The sequence below is a fragment of the Mus pahari genome, chromosome 19, assembly GCF_900095145.1.
Source record: "Mus pahari chromosome 19, PAHARI_EIJ_v1.1, whole genome shotgun sequence".
Lineage (NCBI taxonomy): Eukaryota > Metazoa > Chordata > Mammalia > Rodentia > Muridae > Mus > Mus pahari.
Window position 1 is genome coordinate 12,079,504 of NC_034608.1, and position 26,434 is coordinate 12,105,937.

At 47.8% G+C, this 26,434-nt stretch overlaps 1 protein-coding gene and 1 pseudogene across 1 annotated transcript in view; both read right to left on the reverse strand.

Moving 5' to 3' along the window:
- LOC110336364 (carcinoembryonic antigen-related cell adhesion molecule 15) overlaps positions 1–478 on the reverse strand; it is a 4,494-nt gene extending 4,016 nt beyond the window's left edge. Inside the window, exon 1 of the mRNA XM_021218866.1 lies at positions 324–478. Coding sequence (XP_021074525.1) covers positions 324–369 — 46 coding nt within the window. The 5' untranslated portion in view covers positions 370–478. The remainder of the gene's footprint in view (positions 1–323) is intronic.
- Positions 479–14,653: 14,175 nt separating this feature from the next.
- Positions 14,654–15,201, reverse strand: LOC110336951 (annotated as a pseudogene).
- Positions 15,202–26,434: the final 11,233 nt, after the last annotated feature.

The window sequence follows — 26,434 nt, forward strand, 5'->3', positions numbered from 1 at the left end:
AAGCACACCCCACAGCTCAGCATCAAGGCCCTGACCCTCATTCCAGAGCCCCTGATGGGCAAAACACAGGAGCTTGGCTCTGACCCAGGGCATTTGTGGTCCTCTTTGTGCTGTGCCCTGGGAAATCTCTGGTGGGGGGCAAACCCCAATTACCATGGCCACTCCTGGGAGGACTCCAACAGTCAGGGCACAGCCATGTGTCCCGTTGGCACCGGTAACTTTAAATAAAGAGGGGTCTGGCTTTTTCTCCCCTCTGAGAGCATCCACCTGAGCAACCTGGGTCCCTCCGTGTCCTCCCNACACCACTCCAGGACTGGCCTCACCTGTGAGCAGGAGCCCTTTGCAGAGAAACAGAGGAGGGGACTCCATGGTCTCTGCTCCACGTGTGCCGTCCTGTGTCTGCCCTGTGGATCCTTCCCTCTTATTCTCCTGTCCTTACCCCAGGGGCATCTCCCAGAGTCACATGGGATGTGTGTAGGGAATCTGCCCAAGGCTATGATCTGTGTCAACTCTTCTTGCTGGGGAGTGTCCCTTCTTCCTTCTCCCTCCCCTCCCCTGTCTCAAAACCCATTCTTTAAGATTTATTCCTTTGTTTGAAAAAGGGTCTCAGTGTGTAGCCCAGGCTGTCCTAGAACTTAGTGTAGCCCAGACCTCAAACTCACAGAACTCTGCCTGCCTCTGCCTCCCGAGTGCTGGTATTAAAGGCAGACTCCACTATGCCCAGCTAAGATTTATTTGTTTAATATGTTCGGATTTCTTACTTTATAAATGATGTTTAAATTCCTATAGATATAAAAATAAGTCGTGACTGACTGATTTTCACCTATCCTTATGCTGTTTCCAGAACCCATTCTAACTATCCTATCTGATTATCCTGAGGTTCTAGTTTTGAAGCTCACCCACTGCACACACACACACACACACACACACACACACACACACACACACGCTGATGTCCTGGAGTGCCTACCCTTTTCTGCAGCTTTTGCACATGGGTGTGATCCCTTGGTCAGGAAGTGAGCCTGGCTAGCTGGCCCGTAGACCAGCTCTCCTAGTCCAAACCCCTCTTGCTGCCAGAGATGAAAATGAACCAGCAGCCCCCAGCTTCTCTGCAACATTATTGTTTGTTTGTTTGTTTGTTTGTTTTTAATGTTTACAGCCCATGCATCTCTCTAATTGATATCCAGACCTTAAGCTCCACCCAGTCCCTAGGGCTCCAGTTCATGTGACTTCTAGCTGTGCAGGTCTCCAGAGTTACACTGTGGAATCTTGGTGGAGGCCCCAGCTGGCAGCCCCCACTTCTTCCTGAGTGATAATTGTTCAGCTGTTCGTTCATTTGTCCTGGTGCAGGTGACAGGGGAGGTGTAAGGTAGGGAGGGGATAGAAGATGGCTGTCCCAAAGAAGCCTGCTTCCCGGCTTGGGCTTTCTCAGCTACCACTGACCGTCTTAATAAAAACGGGGACATGCCCACTCCAAGGGATGGTTGAGGGGAAGGTTTTTCGTGTAGACAGGAGGAATGGCACAGCCAGAGGTATCTGGAAAAGCCCAGCGCAGGGAGAGAAAACAGTAGCTTAGCTATAATCAGTACCGAGTGGGCCCGCAGGAGGAGAGAGGGGAGAAGAGAGAGATAGAAAGAAAAGGCCAAGAGGACAAAGAGAGCCAAGAGTGCCCCAAATGTCTGTGTTGTATAGGAATCAAAACCTGTGGGAAGGGAAGCTAAGCTTGGGAACTGGGGAGTTTTGGGGAAGGGGTGGGACTGAGAGGCACCAGTCCCTGGCTTTCTAGGCTTTGGTATGTTAAACAGACACTGCAATTAGCCATTTGTGGTAAGTTTCTTTGAGACCTAAGATTAAGCCCACAAAAGTGTTGCAGAGCAGGGAATGTCCAAAGGTACTTTCACACCACACACACACACACACACACACACACACACACACACACACATGCACGCACACGCGCACACACACACACACACACACACACACACANACACACACACACACACACACACACATGCACGCACACGCGCACACACACACACACACACACACACACACACATGTGCACCACAAAGCAGACAAACCCCCACAACTTCCTGAGATGGTCCCCTGTGCCCTCGTCTATGATAGGGTCATTCAATGGCGACCATGAGTCCAGGCCCTGCCCTCAAGACAGGAGGAAGCTTACTAAGAGACAGGAAAGATTCAGTGTCACCAGGGGCCTTAGGAGCCTGGAGTGGGACATTTGACTCAGCCTATGCATGTCTGAAGGGACACTCTGAGAGGAGAGCAGTTGGTGTATGGAAAAGAATTTTCTCTTTTTGCCTACCATGAGATTTAAGCCCAAGTATCCCTTTGGTTTATCACAGAGTTAATTATACATTCACATTTATTAATTTACATTTATTTTTTATTAGATATTTTCTTTATTTACATTTCAAATGTTATCCCCTTTCCTAGTTTCCCCTCCAAAAATCCTCTATCACCTCCTCCCTCCCCCATGCTCCCCCTTCCTAGCCCTGGCATTCCGCTATACTGGGGCATAGAGCCTTCACAGGACCAAGGGCCTCTCCTCCCATTGATGACTGACTAGGCCATCCTTTGTACATATGCAGCTAGAGACATGAGTCCCACTAAGTGTTTCTTTGATTGGTGGTTTAGTCCCAGGGAGCTCTGAAGGTACTGGTTGGTTCATATTGATGTTCTTCCTATGGGGCTGCAAATCCCTTCAACTCCTTGGGTCATTTCTCTAGCTCCTCCATCAGGGACTCTGTGCTTTGTCCAATAGATGGCTGTGAACATCCACTTCTGTATTTGTCAGGCACTGGATTTACATTGATTTTTTAATGTTGGTTGAGCCTAGCAAGTCTGGAAGTCATATATACCCTTTACACTGGTCCCCAAAGAATCCTCTTGCCTTAGACTCCTAAGTGCAGAGAATATACACATGCAAAAGTAAGTGTACACACAGGTCAGGCGATTGTGGTCCTTGCCTTTAATGCCAGCTCGGGAGAGGCATAGGCAGGTGAAGACCTGTGAGTTTGAGGCCAGCCTAGTCTACAGAACAAGTTCTAGGACAGCCAAGGCAACACAAAGACACTTTGTCAAGAAAAACAAAAATAGCAACAATAGCAACAACAACTGAAAATCAAAACCAAACTAAGTGTATTTGAATACCAAAGTTGTTACATACTAGCTATGTAGCATTGACTTATAAAACCTCCAAGGTCGCTGTCAGGAGTATTTAGCTTAATCTGTCTAAAAAAAAAGAAGGGGAAAAAAAAAGTCGGGCATAGTGGCACAAACCTTTAATCCCAGCACATGAGAGGCAGGGGCAGGGAGACCTCTCTATGAGCTCAAGGCAGCTTGGTTAACATAGCCACACTCTGGCTAAATAAAATAAAATTAAAAAAAAATATTTAAAAATCTTGTCAACTGCTTTAGAATGGCCCCAACTACAATATTCCTCCTTTGTTTTTGCTTGCTGAGACAGGCTCTCTGGTTGCCCATGTGGGCTGGTATCACATGCAGCTGAGGATGGGTGGCTCTCGTGCCTCCAGCTCCCCAGGGCTAAGATGACAGGGAGGTGCAGCACTTCTGCGTGATGCTCTGCTGGAGTCTGACTCAGGGCGTGCTAGGCAAGCACTCTGCCTGCTACCCAGCATCCTTAGCCCAGTGTAGACTTTCCTTAGAGACCGAGGCCTAAGCCAGCATTACAGGGAACTCAAGGTCTCTCTGAAACCTTCCTCAGGAAGATGGACATGCATCCTATTTCCAGGATTCAGGTCACTTCCTCCTGTAGATATCACACTCCTGACACAACTGCTTCTGAAACATGTCCTGAAACGGAAATCAGATCAGTGATAGCAGTGATTACAGATAAGTTTCCATACATGCTCATCCGGCACTTACTCCCTTCCCAGCCCTGGGAGACATCTGACATCTGCCTGCTGCATGTGACTTCTACCTTCAGGACACCTGGATGATCAGCTGGGTTTCAGTGTCAGAAACATCACGTAGAGAGGCCAGGGGTCCCTCTGGTACTGACAGACCCAAGTTAGGGCTCAGCAGCGGCCATTGCTGTGGTGAGCTGAGAGCTTCGAGGTCACAGTGCACCTCTCAGCCTTGCTGCTCGCTGTGGTGTGGAGGACTGAACCCTAAGGATAAGGGGACAGGGATGGGAGATGGACTGGACACTCGAGAGGACAGAGCAGTGTCTTAGATCCTGTGATCCTGGAGGGAGCGGCTGCCTGGAGGAGGCTGAGTTCAGAGGAAGACAGCAGAGCTGAGAGCACAGCATGGAGCACGGGAGCAGGCCTGAACCTGAAGCTGTTCTCCATAGAGGGAAGACTGAGGAGGCAGCAGAGGCCTGGAAATCCCCTCCCTCCTTCCCCATCTCCCTCCCTTCCTCTCTTCCAACAAATGTCACCCCGATAACAAGGGCTTCTCCTCTCAGTATCACAAATAAGAAAGCCCTCCGTGTGGGTGTGGGACTCCTGAACCTGTCAGTAGGCAGGAAGACAATTGGGGGAGGTCAGAATGAAGTTCAGTTCAGCCAGAATTAGACAGACAGTGCTGGGACAAACTTCTGGAGTCTGACACTAGGTGGTTTTAGTCATATTTAAGCACAGCATGATTTTTTTTGGGGGGGGGAGTTTCCTGATGAAACTTACTGGGTCCCAAGGGTACAACAAAGCTCAAGGCATGGTGACATGGTGACATTGAGACTCTCTACAGAGTCCACGCAGCTTCTTCCATGAACATGGGTTCTGGTGACTCCCAGACACTGCTCAAGATGAGGGAGGGTCTGTGGAGAATGGCTGAGGTAAACATAACGCCTGGCCCTGAGATAACACAGTGGTCACTTAGGCTGCTGTAGAGTCCGAGTGACAACTGTCCTGAGGATGCTCACATAGACTAAGAAGCAAGGCTCAAGATGCAGGGGGGAAAGTCAGGGATGCACACGGGTAATACTCTGGGAGACTCAGATGCAGCTGGCCTTACAGATAGCTAGAGACCAGCAGGTTGTAAATGACAGCCTTTCCCTGCGTTCCTGGAGGAAGACAGGCAAACACCTCCTTCCACTGAAGAGACAAGCCTGGGTGTTTACCTTTCCTGGCTTCTCCCAGGCTCACCTGTATGCACAGGGACCTCTTACCCTCTACAGGTGGGAGATCCTCATGCACAGGAAGCTGAGACAATTCCCTCGGCAGGGTTTGTTCAGATAGAGGGTCTGAGGCCATGGTGGGGCCTGGAGTGGAGGAAGAGGATTACTCAGAAACAACAGGAAGTGGCAGAGTCTAGACCAACAGGAAGTGGCAGAGTCTAGACGTGCCAGGGGCTCAAGGGAAGGAGAGGCCTTTGCTTAAACCCCGGAGAAGAGCTTCACCGTGATGAAAATGGAGGAGGTGAGGGAGTGAGATAGGGATGGAGGGGAGGCCCCAGAACCTCTTCAGACATCAGCCTTCATCTTAGCTTCCCAAAGGTTTGTGTCCATCAGTCACATGAGGTGACACCCCAAGCCCCTCCACACGTAGCCGAAAGACCAAGACCATAGAAAAAGACCATAGGTCACCTAGACTCCATTCTAATGAGGCGCCTAGAGGGCCTGGAGTCTTAGCCAATAAGCTTTCCTTTACAGACATTCCTCCCTGCAAATGGTACTTAACCTCAGGCCGGCCCTGAGAAGTGGGGTATGGTTTTACACATCTACTTTCCACCATGGCAATAAATGAAACCACAGACTGTCTCTTTTCATCTGGATCCGCAGTGGGGAGCCACGGAGAAGACCTTTGACTACAGAGCTGATGTCTAATCTCCCGTAGAAGGCCTCTCTGCACTCCCAGACACAACCGCCACCAAGCCAAGCTGCCACCCTGCCACAGCTCCTCTCTTTTCTCCCCAGTCCAGGGTTAGATCCAGCCTGAGGGCCCAGATTCTGTTCTCAGCTCTTCCCAGACTTCCAGTGGTGCCCGGGTGTCCAAAAGCCTGGGATTCCACAACCCCAGCTTCTTTGCAGGCCCAGGGGCCCCGAGTCAGCTCCAGCAGTCCTGTACCACGGAATGTTCTTTCCCAACCCTGGAGCAGTGTCCCAGGGCTTCTCTGTGACTCAACACCCGCCTGGCAATGGGGTGCGATAACCGTAGTCAAACTCTGGGCATCCTGCCTCACCAAGCAGCCACGCCCTGTGACAAAGCAGATACAGGACCCACAACCCTACACTGTACCATATATAGGATGCTATTCAAAGCATATACTGCCTTCTGAAGAACACTTCCCCAGCCCTCCATGCTGCTGCCACTGTAATATCCAAAATGAATTCAGGACCACCCAGTACCTTCCCCCTTCGAAAAGGACTTTCCAAGCTGTACTAGCAGGCCAAGTGCAGAGCCAGATAAAGAAGCTGGCTGACTAAACAAATGTAAAAACATAGTTTTAGTGGTCAAAATGATTAAGCTTACAGCTGCCAAAATATTATCAGCTGTTCTCAAAGAAATAACCATAACTAAAATAACAGTTCTCAGAAGAGAATCCCCCTGCCCCGCCCCACACTGAATTCTGAAAAAGACCACAAACCACCTTGACCTTGTTGCTAGAATTCCCCCGACATTGATAGCTGTGACTTAATAGCTGTGACATTAATAGCTGACCCATAAGTTCAAAATGTTCTATTGCTTTGCTGACCAAATCATAATAACCCTCCATGGGGGCAGGCAAACTGAGTCACTAGGCCAGAGGTAGTCACTCTACAAACCAACCAATGCCTGGAAAGGTTACTTGCTACACCAATGAAAATAAACCAGTTACCCTGTTGCTCAAATCTGTCCCTTACAAAGGTATAAAAAGTGTTCTTGGGCTGGTGAGATAGCTCAGTGGGTAAGAGCACCTGACTGCTCTTCCGAAGGTCCGGAGTTCAAATCCCAGCAACCACATGGTGGCTCATAACCATCCGTAACAAGATCTGACTCTGTACTTACATATAATAAATAAATAAGTAAAAAGATTTAAAAAAAAAAAAGTGTGTTCTTTCTTTGTTCTAGGTCTTTCCTCTGGCCTGCATGCTGAGAGGGGGAGTCCCCAACATGTTGGATCGATAATAAAAATCTTCATGCAGTTTGTAGCGATGGCTGTCTCTGTGGCCTTTGTGAGTGAGGGTCTTTTGACGAACTCCAACACTGCCTTATCGGCACTGTAACTGTATGCATCTTCAAAAGACCATTCCTTATTTCTATCAGACAAGCTGCTTCAGGATGGTGGAGAAAAATAGTAAGACCAGTGGATTCCATGATTGTGGGCCTACTGTCGCACTTCTCTGGCTATGAAATGATTTCCTTGGTCAGAAGCAATACTGTGGAATACCGTGACAATGGAGAAGGCATTTTGTAAGTCCATGGATGGTGGTTTTGGTAGAAGGAAAGGCATAACCATAACCAGAGTAAGTATCTACTCCAGTAAGAACAAAACGCTGTCCTTTCCACGGAGGAAGTGGTCCAATGTAGTNANCCTGCCACCAGGTTGCTGGCTGGTCACCTCGAGGAATGGTGCCATATCTGGGGCTCAGTGTTGGTTTCTGCTGTTGGCAGATCTGGCATTCAGCAGTAGCTGTAGCCAGGTCAGCCTTGGTGAGTGGAAATCCATGTTGTTGAGCCCAAATATAATCCCCATCTCGGCCACCATGACCACTTTGTTCATGTGCCCATTGAGCAATGACAGGGATGGCTGGGGAAAGAGTCTGACTGTCCACAGAACGGGTCATCTTGTCCACTTGATTATTGAACTCCTCCTCGGCTGAAGTCACCTTTTGGTGAGCATTTACATGGGACACAAATATCTTCACATCCTTTGCCCATTTGGAGAGATCTATCCACACTGCTTGTGGACGTTGTACATCGTGGTGCGCACTAGGCTCCGCACCACGATGTACAACGTCCACAAGCAGGGCCAAGAGCTGTTTTTCAAAGGGAGAATAGTTGTCTGCAGATGATGGTAGAGCTTTGCTCCAAAATCCCAAAGGTCTCTTCTGTGATTCACCTACAGGGGCCTGCCAGAGGCTCCAAACAGCATCTTGTTTATCAAAAGATGGCCCACTGAAAAGGAGTTGGAGATGCCTGATGTCCCTTGACTTAGTGTTGAGGAAGGGATTTTAAGGCTCAGGGAAAGGCTAGAGCAGATACATTGTGTAAAACCTAATCTTCCACAATGGGAAGGTCCTGAAGATATGCCCTTCACAAATCCTATAAGATGCAAACTGGTGAGAGGGGCACCAGCACATTTGAAGAGCTTTGTTCTTGCCCTTTTCCTTGTGCCAGACCTTAGGGTTGGAGATGCTGCTGCTCAAATGGATGAATTAAATGCAATGGGTTTAACTGGGCCCCGAGGTAACAAGGGCCAGGTGGCAGCATTGACTCGCCAGAGACAAGGTGATCGTAGTTATTATAATCTTCCTTCTTCCAATGTCCTTATGTAGGTCTCCCAGGCTGACCTTGAACTCAGAGATCTGCTTGCCTCAGTCTCCTGGGATTAAAGGCATGTATTACCTTGACTGGGTAAAGCTCCATCTTTCCACCCAAGACTAACATTTGATGATTTTCTCATTTCTAGCCTTGTGTTTCATGGCCATTATGCCTCAAGATCTCCATGCCAAGATCCAGGTCAGAAACTTGTGTCTTCCAGGATCAAGACCTGGATCACAGGTGAGCTCTTCAATTCTGGATTGTAGTTCATTCCAGAGATAGTCAAGTTGACAACCAGGAATTACAAAGCCCTAGGTCTAATGTAACACCATCAAGGGCATTTAGAAATGAAGCCAGGGGCTTATTGGACCCACAGGAGAGCAGAGATTAGAAGAGAGAAAGTCAAGAGCCAGGGTCTGGAGAGGAAGAGCCAGGGAAGGCCGCACCCCCTCCAAGGACCGTGAGAGTCAGCATGGATCTCAGGGCAGTGAGTGGTGAGTCAGGCAGAATCCCATGGAGAGAGCTCATGTGAGGGAAGTGACAGGTTCAGGGGCAACCAGAGGATGGAGGCCATGTTGCTTCCTTCATCTAGTAAGATGAACACCGCACTCCCAGGCTAGTTCAGTGCACACCTGTTCAGGACCCAGGGCTCCATCTTTCCACCCAAGACTAACATTTGATGATTTTCTCATTTCTAGCCTTGTGTTTAGCCTGCTGGATTCTTCTTACTTCTGTAGAATTCCCACCAATCAGTGTCTTCCACATTGTTGAGGAGGAACTATTTCCTCTATGTGTCTCTAATCCCCCAGAGAATTCTCAAGTCTTGTCCTGGTACAAAGGGGTTTGTTGCAGGCATCTGCCGCAAACATGGGTGATTTGTAATTGTCATTGATTTCCATAGGCTGGAGCCTAGCCACAGAGTTAGAAAGACAACATACTCCAGAAGGTCCCTGTCACTATAGAGCATCATCCCAAACCACAACGGATTCCACACACTATGAAATTTAGGTGCATATGCTGAAAACAAACCGATGCATATCCATTCAGCCATGTACACAGTAAGTGATTCTCCATGACGTCTGGGTGCTGGATGAATTAATTCTAGTACATCCACACAATACAGTCATGCCTGACCTGTGTCTATCTCCTTCTGTATTGCATCCCCATATGGGTGTTTGAGCATTTAGTGCAGTACACACATGGCAGAGACAAACTGCTGAAGTGGAAATTTCAGGGTTTTGGTTTTTTTTTTTTTTTTTTTTTTGACTCAGTTGTGTCATGTAATATTTTTCTGGAAGCTGTCTTATGAGAGAATGTTTTTGCTGAAGCAGACACGTGGTATATTTCTGGAAGCTGCCTGGAATAAGAGCATGCGATACTTTGCTAGAGTAGACACTGGAGAGAACATGATGTTTGGAAAGGGTATGAATATAACCCAACAGACAGTAGATGAGGCTGTGTGGTATTGGTTCGCCTTGCCACTCTTTGCTGGTCATCTTTTGTAGTGACTTCATAGAGAGAAGCCACCAAAGAACTTCTGGTGATGTTCCAGTGGCTTCTTGCCACTTCCTCAGACTTGGGCCAATTGGCAGAACCTCGGGTCTCTTCTGGATTAAACTACCACTGCTCATTCATGAGTGCTGTGTGCAAGTCGATCATTCATGAGTGCTGTGTGCAAGTCGATCANTCATTCATGAGTGCTGTGTGCAAGTCGATCATTCATGAGTGCTGTGTGCAAGTCGATCAAACGACTGCTGCTGATGTGAACTGAGCTTCTGATATCCTAAAAATGCAGACTGAATTCTATCCAAAGACTATTTCTAAACAGGTTCACTTTCCCCTTTGCCCTATTAACTAACCTTTCCTTTCCACTACCTCTGGTGGATGGTGGTCTAGAAAGGAGGTTAAAGCATTTTAGAACTATTATTAAAAGTAGGTTTTGAAAAATACAATCCTACAGACTGCAGTGGATTTCAACCCTTTACCTGACTCCACCCTGCAGAGAGGAAAACTAAATCCAAGACCACCAGACGGAGCCAAGGCCTGGCTGAGGAAGACGTGACATCCTCCAGGAAGCCCTGGCTGCACAGCTTGCTCCAGGCTGGACCCCGATGACCCTGGTTAGATTCTCTCTGAGGTGGGTATTGACTTCCTGTTAGAGCTTAGAGGAAACAAGGCTTTATTTGGTACTGAAGTCTTCATAGGATATGGAACCAGCTGTGCACTGCAAGGACAGCCACATTTAGTGTGAGTCACCAAGACATTTCCTTCTGAGACTCAGCATGGAGATCATAGATGGACAGGTGCCTAGGATCTTAAACAACTATCTCGGTGGGTATATGAGATGTCACAGGTCGTTCTGGTTTCCCAAGTGGAGGAACAGGAGACACAGGTCCTAGGGAATTCAGCCCGTGTTATTCTCTCCAGCAACTACATGGCAGCTAATTCTACTGATGTGGACAGCTCCCAGATAAGCCTGCAGTTTCCCCAGTGTTGATCATGAGGAGGATCAGGACACAATCAACACTTAGAAAAGTCTGCCTAAGATAGCAATTTACCTGCAGCCTGGCTTCCATCCCTGTCTCAGATGACTAAGAGGCCCTTCCCACAAGTCTGTGTGACCTCCTGGCTTCTTCCTACACCTCAGCACAGTGATGTTCCCAGGACCTGTGCAGTTCCTTCTCTGCTGGCATCTTCCATGAGTAAAGACAGGGTGACCACAGGGAATGGCCTACACGTAAAGGACAGGCTTCCTGGATAGGGGAGGGATGGCATGGGCTGACTGCATGCACAGCTCAGCCAACACGGGGAGTTACATTGCCTCCTGGAAACCCTCTGTAGTAAGATAGAGCCACAGTCCCCTTCCAGGAGTAAATATCCTATTCCTTACACCCTGGATGTAAAATCCCAACACAGCTGTCCCTTGGACTCTGCCCTGGACCATAACCCTGACTGGTGACTCCAGTTATAAGGAACCAGTCCACTTCTCAGGTGGCTCCATCCTTTGTCTGTTACTCTTCTGCTGGGGGTAAATGCCACCTTCCCATAGCACTGAGGACACCGATAAGACTAGGGGTCCATATGGGTCTCTGTGCCACTAGGGCACATGGGAAAGACAGGAGTTCCCTCTTTGGTACAGACAGACCAAGGTCAGGACAGAGGTCACCCCTGGGGTGAGCTGCTGTTCTCTAGAAACACAAGGATGCTTATCAGCCTTATCGCTCAGTGTGTGGTCTCCAGGACTGAACCACAGAAAGAGAAAAGGGGAGAGACACAGGCAGCATGAGGTGGGGGTGGGGGGCACAACAGTGGCTTGGACACAGACACAACACAGCCCGTGTGATTCTGAGAGATGCTCCTGCCCAGGAGGAGGCTCAGCTCAGAGTCAGGAAGGACAGCAGAGCTTGGACAGAAGGGGAGACAGAGCCGGCAGCAGCGACCACGGAGGCCGCTCTGTCCCTTCCTGCAAAGGAGAGACCAGCTGGGTGGGTGTCTTGCTAGCAGGCGAGGAGACCATTCTCTGACAGCGTGGGTCGGAGTAGAGCTCAGAGACTCCTAAGGAGCACAAGAACCTAAGAGGAAAGGCGGAGTTTGTGCTTGAGTTTCAGGGAGCAGACACAGAGGGGGAACAGATGGTCAGCAGAGGGAACAGGAAACTGTGTGGGAGAGAGGAGGAAAAGCTAGAGTGTCCCCTACTCAAAGCTGACCACCACTGACTGCTGTATTCTGAAGACCTATTGTACTGGCTGGTTTTGAGTGACAACTTGACACAAGTTAGAGTCATCAGAGAGGAAGGGATCTCAGTTGAGGAATGCCTCCATGAGATCCAGCTGCAAGGCATTTTCTCAATTAGTGATCAATGGGGGAGGGTCGAGCCCATGGTGGGTAGGGCTGTTCCTGGGCTGCTGGCTTGGGTTCTATAAGAAAGTGTGTTGAGCAAGCCATGGGGAAGGAAGTCAGTAAGCAGCACCCCCCCCCCCAATGGCCTCTGCATCAGCTCCTGCTCCAAGTTCCTGCCCTGCGTGAGTTTCTGTCCTGACTTCCTCCAATGATGGTTTGTAATCTGGAAATGTAAGCAGAATCAAACTGTTCCTCCCAACTTGCTTTTTGGTCATGGTGTTCTTGTCCCAGCAATAGAAGCCCTGACTAGTAGTATGCCATCTATGACAGTGTGGCTCTCAAAAAAAATATCAAGCCGGGGGAAGAGGGACAGTGATTGTTCAGCTCATTCGATACTTAGTGCCATCTCAGTCGAATCTGGTTGCACAAGATTATAGCATAGACCTCACTTCCTCAAGTAATCTTCTAAGTCTTGATAGTTGATGTGGCATCCACCAGGCTATACGCACAGGATGGTACGCGCTTGCTCGAGAGAGGGGGGGATATATAAAAATATGTAAATACATTTATACCAACCAGGGATACCAAACACTCTCATTAGCACCAAGCTCGAGGTGTTTATAAGCAGCCTGCAGACTCCCGTCCACCTGAGACATTCACCCATTCATCCCTTCACTGGATTGTAAGTCTTTGGCAGGCAGGCAGTCTCTCCAAAACATCAGCCTAGCCCTGTGCTCACAGTGATCTGTTTCTAGTGGACGAAAGACAACTGGGCAGGAGAGCTTGGTGATTCAATGAGGGGTGACTAGAACCTCAAAGAGAACGGCTTTTTGTTCTTGTTGGTATTTATTTATTTATTATTTTTAAAGTCAGAAACTGAAGACACTGGGAGTCTGGAAGATTCCTTTGGTGATGAACAGCAATCTGGAAATGTAAGCCGAATAAACCCTTTCCTCATCAACTGCTTCTTGGTCATGATGTCTGTGCAGGAATAGAAACCCTGACTAAGACAAGGTCCGACCCAGGGATTTCTCTGGTAGGAAGATGGCAATGGTCTCTGCTGATCTGGGAAGCTCTCTTGCTCCAAGGTCAAGTTGAAGGTCACATTACTGACATGACAGTGGTCATCTACCATGTGTTCTATTTTATGGAAACAGATACATGAAAGACAAAGGCCCGGTCTCAATCACAGACGCTATGAATGGCAGATCCAAACAGAAGCTGTCTGTCCACAGCCTCAGCCATGACTCCTCCACCCCAAAGGCCTTATTAGGTACCTGGGAAGCAGAGAGGGGTTGGTGAGATCTCCAAAGATGAGCTATTGTAGGCTTTGACTTTTCAAAACCTACTTTAATTATGGTTCTTTAACACTTCAACCTCCCTTTTAGCCCACCACCCACCAGAGGTAGGAGAAAAGAAAGGCTAATAGGAAAGTGTGGTTGTGGACCTGCTTAGAAATAGTTCTTTGTTGTAATTCCAATCTTTGTTGTCAGTAGTCCAGTCTACTAGCAAAACACCAAACACGAATCAGCAGCAGCAGTCCAGTCCATTCAACAAACACCAAACATGAATCAGTAAGAACGACTTGATCCAGAAGAAACCTCGAGGTTCCACCAGCTGGCATTAGCCCGCAGAGGTGATAAGAAGCAGCTGAAATATCACCAGAAGTTCTTTGGTGGGTTTCTTTCTATGAAGTCACGACAAGCAAAGATGAAAGAAGAAAGCAAGGCGAACCAAGCAAGAGCACTGTCCACTCTCCATTGAGTTGCATTTATACCCTTTCCAAACATCATGCATCCTCCCAAACATCCACTCCAGCAAAGCATCACATGCCCTTATTCCAGACAACTTCCAGAAAAACACCACGTGTCTGTTCTCAGCGAAACATCCTCTCAAGAGTCTGCTTCAGTAAACCATCCTGTCAAAAGACAGTTTCCAGAAAACTATCACATGACACAACTGAGTCTCCAACAAAACCAGAATTTCCCACTTCAAACTACTGTCTTTTGTTTCCCTCCTCTATCTCATTACAGAGCCTGCAAACCACAGCCCTCCCTCCAAGTTACAGATGCCACAGTCCATGAACAAGGCTCTGTGACCCTGATGTGCATGTCATTTGACACTGGAATCTCCATGCAATGCATCATCAATAACTACAGTCTGGTGGTTATCAATGAAAGGATGGCAGTGCCTCACACAAAACAAACAAACAAAACCAAAAACAGGCTCAGTGTGGTAGTTTAAATAAAATGGCCCCACTGGTCTATAGGAAGTAGTACTATTAGGAGGTGTGGCCTTGTTGGAGTGGGTGTGGCCTTTTTTTTTTTTTTACCTTTATCTGCATTTATTTTATGCTGAATTTATTCCTGTACCATGAGTTTTTGTTTCTTCGGTTTCTTCTGGGATATCTTTTTTCTTTTGTGCAACCTCCTCTTCTGGCTTTGGAACGATCTGTTCCTTCTCAGTGAGGATCATCTCAATGTGGCAGNGGGAGCTCATGTATGGGTTAATCCGGCCATGAGCTCTGTAGGTTCGTCGGCGCATCTTAGGTGCCTTGTTTGCCTGGACGTGTCCAATGACTAGAGAATCCACATCTAAACCCTTAAGTTCAGCATTACTCTCTGCATTTTTAAGCACGTGCAGCAAAAATTCAGCACTCTTTTATGGCCACCATCCAGCCCCACTGTTTGGCCTGGGCGCACCTACCGACTCCACCATTATACCACCAGAATGGCACACATAGCTTCTTTAAAGTGACATCCTTCAGATACTTGGTGGCTTTTTGGATATGCATACCCTTGATGGCCTGGGCAGTTTCCCAGGTGTTCTTAAAGTGAGCACAGAGATTTGAACCTCTTGATTTGTATGATTTTGTGGGTTCTTCTGGGTCAAGAGAGTAATGGACCATCTTACAGGTCACCTGTGGCCACTTAGAGTGGGTGTGGTCTTGTTGGAGGAAGTGACACAATCACGCTTCAGATCGAGATGTAGAAAACTCTCAGCCCCTCCTCCAGCACTATGTCTGCCTACACGCGCTGTGATAATGATGGACGAATCTCTGAGCCTGTAAGCCAGTCCCAACTAAATGTTTTCCTTTAAAGAGTTGCCGTGGTCATGGTGTCTGTTCACAGCAATAGAACCCTAAGGCTCCAGTATAGACAGTGTCATGGGGGAGAATCAGTGGGAGGTCCCCATCACTTTAGTTCCAAAAAAGAGTCTCCTAGTTCTCCTACCTGTGATTATTAAGCCACCCCTCCTCTATAGTGTGTGTGTGTGAGTGTGTGTGTGTGTGTGTGTGTGTGTGAGTTGTATGCAAAGTGGAGAAAAATTACTGTGAGAAAATGAACTAAGACACAAAGCCAGCCAGCCAGTTGTCATAAATGCCTGTTCACCCAGCAGAAATAATGAAGCAAGAAAAATCTGAGGACAGGACAAGCCAGGTTGCACAGTGACAAGGAGCCAGATGTGGTGGTGCACACCTTTAGTTCAAGCACTTGGGAGGCAGAGGCAGATGGATCTCTGTGAATTTGAGGCCAGCCTGGTCCAGAGAGTTCCAGAACAGCTAGGGTTCTTACACAAAGAAATACTGTCTCAAAACAAAACAAAGCAAAACAAAACAAAAAGCATACCTGCTGTTCCTCCACCCACATGGTGGTTCACCACAGAACTCCAGTTCCTGGGGATCCAGCGCCCTCTTCTGGTCTCTTCAGGAGCTAAACACACACAGTAAAATACATGGCTAGCAGAACAGGCAAGCACATTAACTAAAAGTAATAAATAAAATAAAATAAAATAATCTTTTTAAGAAGGTCATCAATATAGTAAACAGAATTTTGACGTAGTTAAGAGCACATTGGGTCTGAATCAAACATATTGAACTCTCAGAATTCACGGGGACTGATTTCTGAGGCCCTCAACTTTCTGCATTCTCTGAGTACCAGTTTTAAAAGGTATTGTGAGCTGGGCATGGTGGTGCACACCATTATTCCTTAAACTCGGGTACAGAGGCATATGGGTCTCTGGGAATTCCAGGCCAGTCAGGGCTATAGATTGAGACTCTACTTAAAAACAAATAAACAAACAATGGTGAATTGTTTCATAGAGCTGAACATATCCTTGCACAAGCTCAAATTATTTCTGCTACCCGGACACCAGTCACCCATGAGAAGCTGGAATAATAATAGGCGATTGACGTGGGCATGTTTGACTGGACCATAATGTTAGCTTACAGATGATTCCAGAATGCTCTTCCCAGAGACCCAGCAACGGCTTACATCATCATCTGCCACCATTACCTGCCACCACCAGGTGACAGTGGCTTTTTAAAGCATTGCTTGCCACCCCAGTACTATCTTTTTCTCTCTCCCTGTTCCCACATGTTCCCAGGCCACTCTCTCTTTACCCCTTTCTGTCCCTCTCTGTCCCCCCTTCTCTGCCCTCATGTCTCTGCTTCCATCTGTCTGCCCCATCCATTCTCCAGGCCCTCACTCCTCCTTTCCCTTCCCCCAAATAAACTTCCTTTATACCAGGTCTGTTGCATGGTGTGATTTCTCAGGGGTTGCCTGAGCATGGGCCTGCCAGGTACCACCACCCCCGCATTATATTTCATAACACATAATATGTTCTGAGCAGTCTGATCTGAAGTTTGTTTTGTCCACAGATGGAAAAATCTATGGAACACAAAAGCCCGGCTGGGTTGAGTTTCTCTTCTGGGACCAGCTTTGACTGTGTCAGCTTGCACTAAATAACTGAGCTTTGTTGTTGTTACTTTTCATTTGCTTAAGATTTATTTATTTTATGTATATGAGTACACCGTTGCTGTCTTCAGACACACCAGAAGAGGGCATGGAATTCCATTAACAGTGGTTGTGAGCTACCATGTGATTGCTGAGAATTGAACTCAGAACCTCTGGAAGAGCAGGCAGTGCTCTTAACAGCTGAGCCATTTTACCAAACCCCAGGTTTTTTTGAGACAGTATTTCTCTGTGTAGCTCTGGCTGTCCTGGAACTCACAGAGTTTCCCCTGCCTCTGTCTCTTAAGTGCTGAGATTAAAGGTGTGAGTCACTATCACCTGGCAATTAGCTGGGTCGTTTGGTTGGTTGGTTGGTATCCGATATTTTAGAGCACCCTATGGCGCCTTATGTCTGCTTCTCCCCTGGGGGTAAGCAGGCCCATTGCGCCCTGGGCTAGACTGAAGGGGGGGAGCTTAGTCAGTCCAGGTGGATGCATATATGGAGGTTGGGAGAGAAAGGGGTATTTATGCCCCCCCAGGAGGTGGCCAGGGTCTCTGAGGCAAGGTTTGTGGATCTGTGTACCATGGATAAGGTAGGGATGTTGGAAGATGCTCCATCTACGTACTCAAGGGCTGTAGGGTGGAGTGGGGAACCTTGTAAGGTCAAACAAGGATTGAAGCCTGATAACTATCAGGGTAATACATCCAGCTACGGCTGATGGGGGGGAGGGGGACTTTATGGCGCCAGATCGGGAGGGGGAGGTATCCGGGGTTGGAGCTTCCTTATCCCTTCCTAGGTAACCCTGGACCATTTCAGCCCCACAATAGAAATATATCATTTCTCACATTAACCATTGTGAAGTTGGGGCATGAAGTACAGTCATATTATTGTGTGACCATCACCACCGTCCATTTCCAAACCTTGCTAAACCTGAGGGCTGAGTTGGCTGTGCGCTCCCATGCGCGCTTCCGTGAGTTCCCCAACTGCACCGGCAGCGGCAGCTAGCCTTAGCTTGTCTGTGATCATCGTTAAAAAGCGGTTCACTTTTGTCAGATGTCTTTATTGATTCAGTTATGGGTTATGTACTGCATCAGTTTTGTGTCTCTTTGTGCTAATGTTAAATGTTAAAACCTGACTATAGATTTCCACGTTGCCTCAACCTTCATCTTTTAGCTCATGACTTTAACCTGATCTACTGTTTCTGCCCTAACTGTGAGGTCATGTTATACTTTGTAACACGGTCTTTTGGTCTCTGGAGATTCCCTCTCCTCCCTGCCTCTACACCCAGCCCATCAGCCTAAAGGTTACGGAGCACTGTTTTGTCTAGAGAGTCTAAATGTTGAAAGATTGCAAATGCACCGGTTCCTGGGTTTTCCCATATAAAAACTGACCCAGAGACTGCCCCATGTGGAAGCTTGGTTCCCGGCTCCTGGCTGTGTCCCTGATTAATCAGTCTTGGAGTGTGTGTTCAATAAACATCAATATCTGGCTGAGATTGATGTCAGAGTGGTTTGGGTAGCTAATCCTGAACCCCAACACTACCATCTCTGTCCACTCTGGGCATGTAGAAATCTGTTTTATCGAAGTCACTCTAGTATGCGCATAGAAATTGAATTCTTAGTGTTCTGAAGAATGGACAATAATGTCTCAAATTTCACTCCCATTGTTAGTAATACTGCACTTTAACTTATAAAGTGAACAGGATCAGAGTTTCTCACTATCGTTGGTGATTTTTGAAGAGCCAGAGTTTTCTGTTTTTCTTGCCAGTTTTAGCCGTCTTCCCTCTTCTTGAGGTCCCTGCCTCCCACTAACCAGCCTTTAGTGCAAGGTTAGAGGTTACAGGTGTGTCTGTCTTTTCTTTTTCTAATACCGAGGCCTCAGTATGTAACCTCAACCAGCCTCAAACTTGAATCCTCCTGCCTCAGCCTCAGGAATGCTGAAATGCTAGGTCATACTCCCGTATCCTGCTCTCCCACTGGATTTTTGGTTTAGTCTAGTCTTCATTCTAGTCTTCATTCTAGTCTAGTCTTCATTCTTCTATCTTTTTTTCTTTTTATTTATTTCTTTATTTGAGACATGTTTCCTCTGTGTAGCCCTGGCTGTCCTGGAACTCACTCTGTAGACCAGGCTGGCCTCGAACTCAGAAATCCGCCTGCCTACCTGCCTCTGCCTCCCAAGTGCTGGGATTAAAGAAAGATGTGCACCACCACTGCCTGGCTATTCTATATGTTTGTAGTATTAAGTGCTCGTTTGAATTTTTCTTTTAAAATGCAAATCTTTTTAGACTAAGTGCTTTGAGTACTTGATTCTTGATTCTTACCTTTTTTTTTTTTTTTTTTTTTTGGTTTGGTTTGGTTTGGTTTTTTGAGACAGGGTTTCTCTGTGTAGCCCTGGCTGTCCTGGAACTCACTTTGTAGNCCTGGCTGTCCTGGAACTCACTTTGTAGACCAGGCTGGCCTCGAATTCAGAAATCTGCCTGCCTCTGCCTCCCAAGTGCTGGGATTAAAGGCGTGCGCCACCACTGCCCGGTGATTCTTACCTTCTTTAACACCGAGATTCCTAACCAAACATGGCTATAGGTATACCTTCTTCTGGGCAGGAGCGATGGCTCAGCTGTTAAAAGCACATCTATTCTTATACAGAAACGGAGTTCACATTCCATTGCCTATGACAGGCAGCTTATAAACCTGTGTGAATCCAGTCCCAGGGACTCTGTTGCCTCTGAGTTCTGTGGACACCTGCACTCACGTGTGCATACCACAGAGAACACACTCACATACAACTAAATAAGAAGAAGAAGAATAGCCAGGCCCTGGCGGTGCATTCCTTTAGTCCCAGCACTTGAGATACAGAGGCAGGCAGTTCTCTGTGAGTTTGAGACCAACCTGGTCCACAGAGTGAGTTCCAGGATAGCCAGGGCTGAACAGAGAAACCCTGTCTCAAAAAACAAAACAAAACAAAACAAAAAATAATAAATATAAAGCTTATAAAACAGTACTTTGTGGTATTTTTTTTAAAGATTTATTTATCTTATTTTATGTATGTGAGTACACTGCAGCTGTACAGATGGTTGTGAGCCTTCATGTGGTTGCTGGGAATTGAATTTTAGGACTTCTGCTCTCTGTAGTCAACCCTGCTTGCATGGAAGCCAGGAGATGCTACATGTGAGCTCTCCCAACCCAGCCGTATCACTTGCTCTACGTACATTTTAACTGATGGTCCAGGCCCAGCTCTTCAAACTCGGGGATGACAAATCTGAAACCCTTCATAGAAGATATGTGCCACAGTCCTCTATCTAGGACACACAGGCCACCTCCTCCTGAGAATCCAAGTGTGAAACTTCACACAGCACTTCTAGGACTAATGTCCTGAATCAAGACCCTGAGTGGTGACACTAGTGATGACTCTGTGTCATCAGGACATAGAGAGAGTTCAAGGCCTGTCAGACCCAAGGCCAGGACACGGTAGAGGGGCGTCCTGGGGTGCACTGCTGTTCCCTCAGGGAATGGAGATGTTTATCAGCCTTGTTGCTCACTGCATGGTGTGGAGGATTGGAACATGAGTGAGAGAAAAGCTGAGGGGACAGAGAAGTCTGATGGACCACCTACAGCTTAGAGAGGCTCCCGCCCCAGAGGCGGCTGAGCTGACGGGAGGGAGGTCCGCAGAGCTGACATGAGAACTGGATCCAGAGTCATCTCGGCAGAGGAAGGATGAGGGCAGGAATGTCCACGGAGGCCCCCTCTGAACCTTCACGCACAGGGCACACCTGCTTACAGGAGAGGAGACCACTCTGAAGTGGAAATTTCTGTTTTGCTGAAGCAGACACGTGGTGTTTTTCTGGAAGCCGCCTGGAAAAAGGACGCTTGAGAGAACTCGTGATGTTTGGAAAGGATATAAATAGAGCCCAACACACAGTGACGACATGGCATGGTACTGGCTTGCCTTCCACTCTACTGGTCTTCGCTGATGTGTGGCTCACCTCGCCACTCTGCTGATTGGTTCGTTAGGACTTCATAGAGAGAAATTCGGCAAAGAACTTCTGGTGGTGTCCCAGCTTCTTGCCGCTTCCTTAGACTTGAGCCCGTTGGCAGGGCCTCTCTGTTTCTTCCGGGTCCAACTACCACTGCTGATTTGTGTGAGCTGAACTGCTGCTATGCTGACAACGAAGATCGGAATCACCCAAAAAAACCCTATTTCTAAGCAGGCCTACAGCCTCCTTTGCCTTTCCTTTCCACTACCTCTGGTGGGTAGTGAACTAAAAGGGAGGTTAAAGCATTTAAGGATCCTTATTAAATAAACTAGGTTTTTTGAAAAAATATACCCCTACACCACTCCATGATAGAAGGTGAAGGAGCTGAGCCACAGCACTGGGTGGAGTCTCCGAAGGAAGGTGAGACAGGAGGGGACTGAGAAGAGCAGCCGCTCAGCAGAGGAGCTCTCCGTATACCAATGGTCAGGGGGCAGGAAAGACCCATTGTTCCCCACTCAGTGACACTCAGGGGCACTGAGGACACGCAGGCGTATTGCTTTCCATCACCCTTACAATGGCTGCCGCATCCTGCAGACTGATGTTCTCACAGTCACAGGGCGACTGTGAAAAGCACAATACTTGCTGCCAATCTAGAGGACCTTCGTTCAACTCTCAGATCCTGTGCACGGGGTACGAAGAGAGCGCCTTCTCCTCTGACCTCCAGAGGTCAGCTGCTGAGGCAAGATGCACTCGCTCGAACACACAAGAGGGTGTAGGCAAGCACTCACCCATGCACACACTCACAGACCAGCCACAACATACACACACACCCCCAACTCAGCCACCATACACACACGCACACACACACACTCAACCTAGCTATCACACACACATACCCAAACCAGCCACCACACATATAGAAAGACATACACACACACACTCAACTCAGCCACCACACACACACACACACACACACAAAGACATAGATACACACACACTCAACCCAGCCACCACACACACACATACACACTCAATCTAGCCACCACACACACACACACTCAACCCAACTATCACACACACACACTCAATCCAGCCACCACCCAGACACACAGAGAAAGACAAAGACATAGACACACATACCCCCAACTCAGCCACCATACACACATGTACACACACACACAGAAAAAGACATACACACACACACTCAACCCAGCCACCACACACACTCACACACAGACATAGACACACACATAATCAGTCTAGCCACCTCACAGACACATACACATAGAGAGACAAAGACATAGACACACATACACTCAACTCAGCTACCACACACATTCAGCCCAGCCACCACACACATGTGCAACACATACACTCAACAAAGTCACCACAGATATACATACACAGAGTGTGTGTATGTGTGATGAGTAAATCTAGAAAAAGCTTAAATCAACCTAGAGTATGAAGCACTCCCTTTAGCTCCAAACCTAAAGAACTCTCTCTCTCTCTTTTTTTTTTTTTTTTTTTTTTTACTTTTTTTTTTTTTTTTTTTTTTTTTTTTTTTTTTTTTTTTTTTTTTTTTTTTTTTTTTTTTTTTTTTTTGAGACAGGGTTTCTCTGTGTATCCCTGGCTGTCCTGGAACTCACTTTGTAGACCAGGCTGGCCTTGAACTCAGAAATCCTCCTGCCTCTGCCTCCCGAGTGCCGGGATTAAAGGCGTGGGTCACCACTGCCCAGCCCTAAAGAACTCTTAAATAAACCTTAGGCACCTAGGAGGCTGGCACACTCATTCACGCATGTTTTGTTCACTCATTTATTCATGTATCCACTCCTCCATGAGCAGGCATCTGGGCCCTTTTCAGACAGTGGTGAAGCTTCCAAAAGGGTCAGACCAGCTCCCGTCTCTCAAACTGCCCTCAGTCCAGGGTCTGGAAGACAGCTGGTGAGCGCAGCTAGACAGTGCAGCCAGAGGCTGACCAGCAGCGCAAGGATGTCAGAGTAAGCAAAGAGCTGAAGGTTTGGAGAGGTGGCCCAGAGGTTGAGGATCCAGGTTCAACTCCCAGCATGAACATGGTAGCTCACAAACATCTGTAACTCACACTCAACACAACATCCTCTTCTGACCGCCACAGGCATCAGGCATGCATGCAGTGCACAGATATACATGCGTGCATCATATGTACCAAATAAATAAATAGAGAACGTGAAGACCTAGAAGATGCGGTCACGCCCCTCAAACACTATGTGCGTGCGCAGAGATTGAGGAGAGTGGGAGGGGATGAACCATGGTGACACCTGAGGAGAGAGCTCTACACAGAGGAAATGACCCACCCAGGGGCACCGAGGACATGGAGGCCATCTCGCTTTCCATCACCACTGGGATGGTGGAGGGAAGAAGGCATGACTTACCCTCTCCTATCCGGATAGGCTGGGGGACAAACACTGCTGAGGTAAACAGTATTTGGGGTTACTATCCCACCTTAGATCATAGGTGACGACACCCACGCCTGGAGTTCTGAGCTTGTCTGAGCTCCCCTCACAGCACCCAGCAGAGGCACTCGGAAGGCATCCCGTGGAAACACTCGCGTCTGCTGCATTAGACAGAACTTGCAGCTACTTGCTCTATTTCCTTTGGGTTGTTCCTGCTGCATCCGACCAGCCCTCAAGGCCATGTCTAAGGTCCCTGCCTTCCACCCCCTGCCAGGTAACTCAAACTCCACCTCTCTCTATTCGCCCCCCCCCCCAGTAATTGGCTGTCATCATTGTTATTTAACCAATTCTTTTACATTAGGAAGCAAGGTTTAGACAACAAAGGCTGGTATATGTGAAGATCTACTTGTCTTGGAGCAACTAAACCTTGGGGTACAGAATTTGGCATTTGATCCAAGCAGCACCAGACCAACCTCCTACTCTGTCCCCTTCCCCTCCCAGCTAGGCTGAGTGAGGAACACAGTGAGGAACATAGCTCAGGATATCTCATGGCTCAGCATAGTGCTTCGCTAAGGACTCAGGACACAGGTCCCCATCTTCGCACTAAAGACAAAGGGCTGAATGCTGGTAGCTCTTTCTCTCTTCTGTCCTCACGTCACTTTTAACCAGCTGCCAGCCTCCTACCATTGCCCAGTCACTCACTACTGAAGTAAAGCCACCCACGGTTGCTATAAGGGAACATGTCCTCCTGCTTTCGAATAATCTGCCGAACAATGTTCAAGTGTTTTACTGGCACACACAGGAAATTCCAATGAAGAACTATGAAACTGCACAGTATGTGTTAGTGTTATAGGATATAATGTGGCAGCAGCAGAGGCAGCTATACAGACCTAGTATAAAGATTTCTTGAGGGAGAAGGGAGCAGGGACCTGGAAAGGGTAGAGACAGGGAAGGGAAGAACAGAAAGAAAGAGAGGAAGAGAGAAAGAGATGCCTGCCAGGAACATGTCAGGGGAGGGGGTAGGAAGGGAGGGAGGGAGAAAGAAGAGGAGAGGGGCTGCTGCACCTGGGTCAGAGGGGGTGGGCGATGATGCAAGCTGTTAATAGGTAGCTATTGGGCGGAGCCAAGTGGAATTGTCTGTAAAGCCTACAATTAGCCTTTAATTCACCTGTGTAGAGTCCTGATACAACAGCAGGGTAACTGTCTACCCCAAAGGGTCACAGCTGCTGTGGAACTTCACACAGAGGCACACCTACATGTTGCCACCCTACACCCTCTACACTGTACAAACCTTACAACTGAAGAATATATGTGAATCTCCACATATACAGTGACCTTTGGGTCCTGGTGGGGTTCATTCCATTCTATTCCAGACACACAGGACTGTCAGGCCTGGACTGTGCCCATCTCCCCTCCATGTCTCCAATCTGGGTTTGAGCATTTAGTGCAAGATACAACAGAATCTTACATCTCACTTCACAAGCAGAGAGGGCCTGTGCTAGGTAAACTCAGCCCAAGGATGTCAGCGTCGGACCACAAACATGGCCCTGAGAGAGTCTGTGGGTGTCAGGCAAGGTCTGGCTCAGGAAGCCAGGGATCCTCAAAGCCAGGTGAGCAGCAGAAGCCAGAGGCTCCAGACCTCTGTCCCAGAATCCCCTCCAAGTAGCCCTGGCAAGTTTTCCTTCCGGGCTAGATTTCGACCTCCTGTTAGAGCTGACAGGGAACAAGGCTTTCTTCCATGTCGAAGTTCCCAGATGACAGACACGTGTAAGCTGCTGCTTAGGCATCTCCTTCCACAGATGATATAGTTAGACAGGTGCTAGGCCATTAGCCACTTATTCTGATGGGCTTAGGTGATGTCAGAAAGGCCAGGGTCCCCAAGGCCAGGAACAAAGGAGGCATACAGTCCTCCTAGTTGCTTGCCATCAGGGGGTCCAATCCAGGAAATTCTATGGTGTAGCCAAATGGTTAACACACAGCTGATTTGCAGGAGGTTGGTCACTGATCATGTTTAAGCTTCTCCTACAGTGACCATTTACCATATATTCTATTACAGGAAAACACACACACAAAACACAGTGGCTAAATCAGGGCTACACCGGTCATGGGGAGCAGATCGGTTGCAGTTGGTTGAGATCTGATGATGAACTTCTTTAACTTAGACTCCATTTCCGTCTCTTCATGGAGATCGTGTCATAGCCCTCCGTCCCAGCCAACAATGTCATATTAACCCAACAGAGTGCTCCCTGGTACCCACCTGCCTCTCAGAAAACCCTGGACTCGCCATCTGCTGGCTCTGTAATCACCAGGGCCAGTATCTCATTGAGAGAATGACTCTGTCCCAGGATAGGTCGGGCCAGGAGGGAGGATGCTGGAGAGGCCTCCAACGGGCACAGCTCTGTGGGGCTTGGGGGTGGAGGGCTCTTTCCCAACAAGGGTCATTACTGCCAGGGCACCCCCCACCCACCCCACCTCGCCTTAGAACAGAGAAGATGAGGAGTCGGGGAGGGGTGAGTGAGGCAGGCGATGGTGTTCAGGGGAATCTAGCAGCTGACTGACCAGAAAACAAACCGACTGCCTAGCAACCGGGTACTTCTTTGTTTATACAGGTTTCACAGAACAAAGATAGACTAATGATTATCCATTATGTGTTTGATTTTTCACTACATGTTCAGGGATACAAGTTTAGTCCCAGTTAGAAAATACAAACAGAACAGATTTTTTTTTAAAAAAAAAATCAGCCCTATCACTCCAATTTAAAGAATCTAGAGAACGTCTCCTCCAAATCAAACTCATTTATTATATGACAGGCTGACTTTAGGCTGTAGTTTTAAAGCTCTCCAGACAAACAGAAAACGTCTTTTTATGAATAGCAAATACTAAAGCCTAACTTCTTTTACTATGTTTCGTCATCCATGCTATAAAGTAGGAAACGTTTATTTTTTGTCAATCTATTGTTATTCACTGATTCTAGTCCTCCAGGGGCATACCCTGTATGACCCCTATCT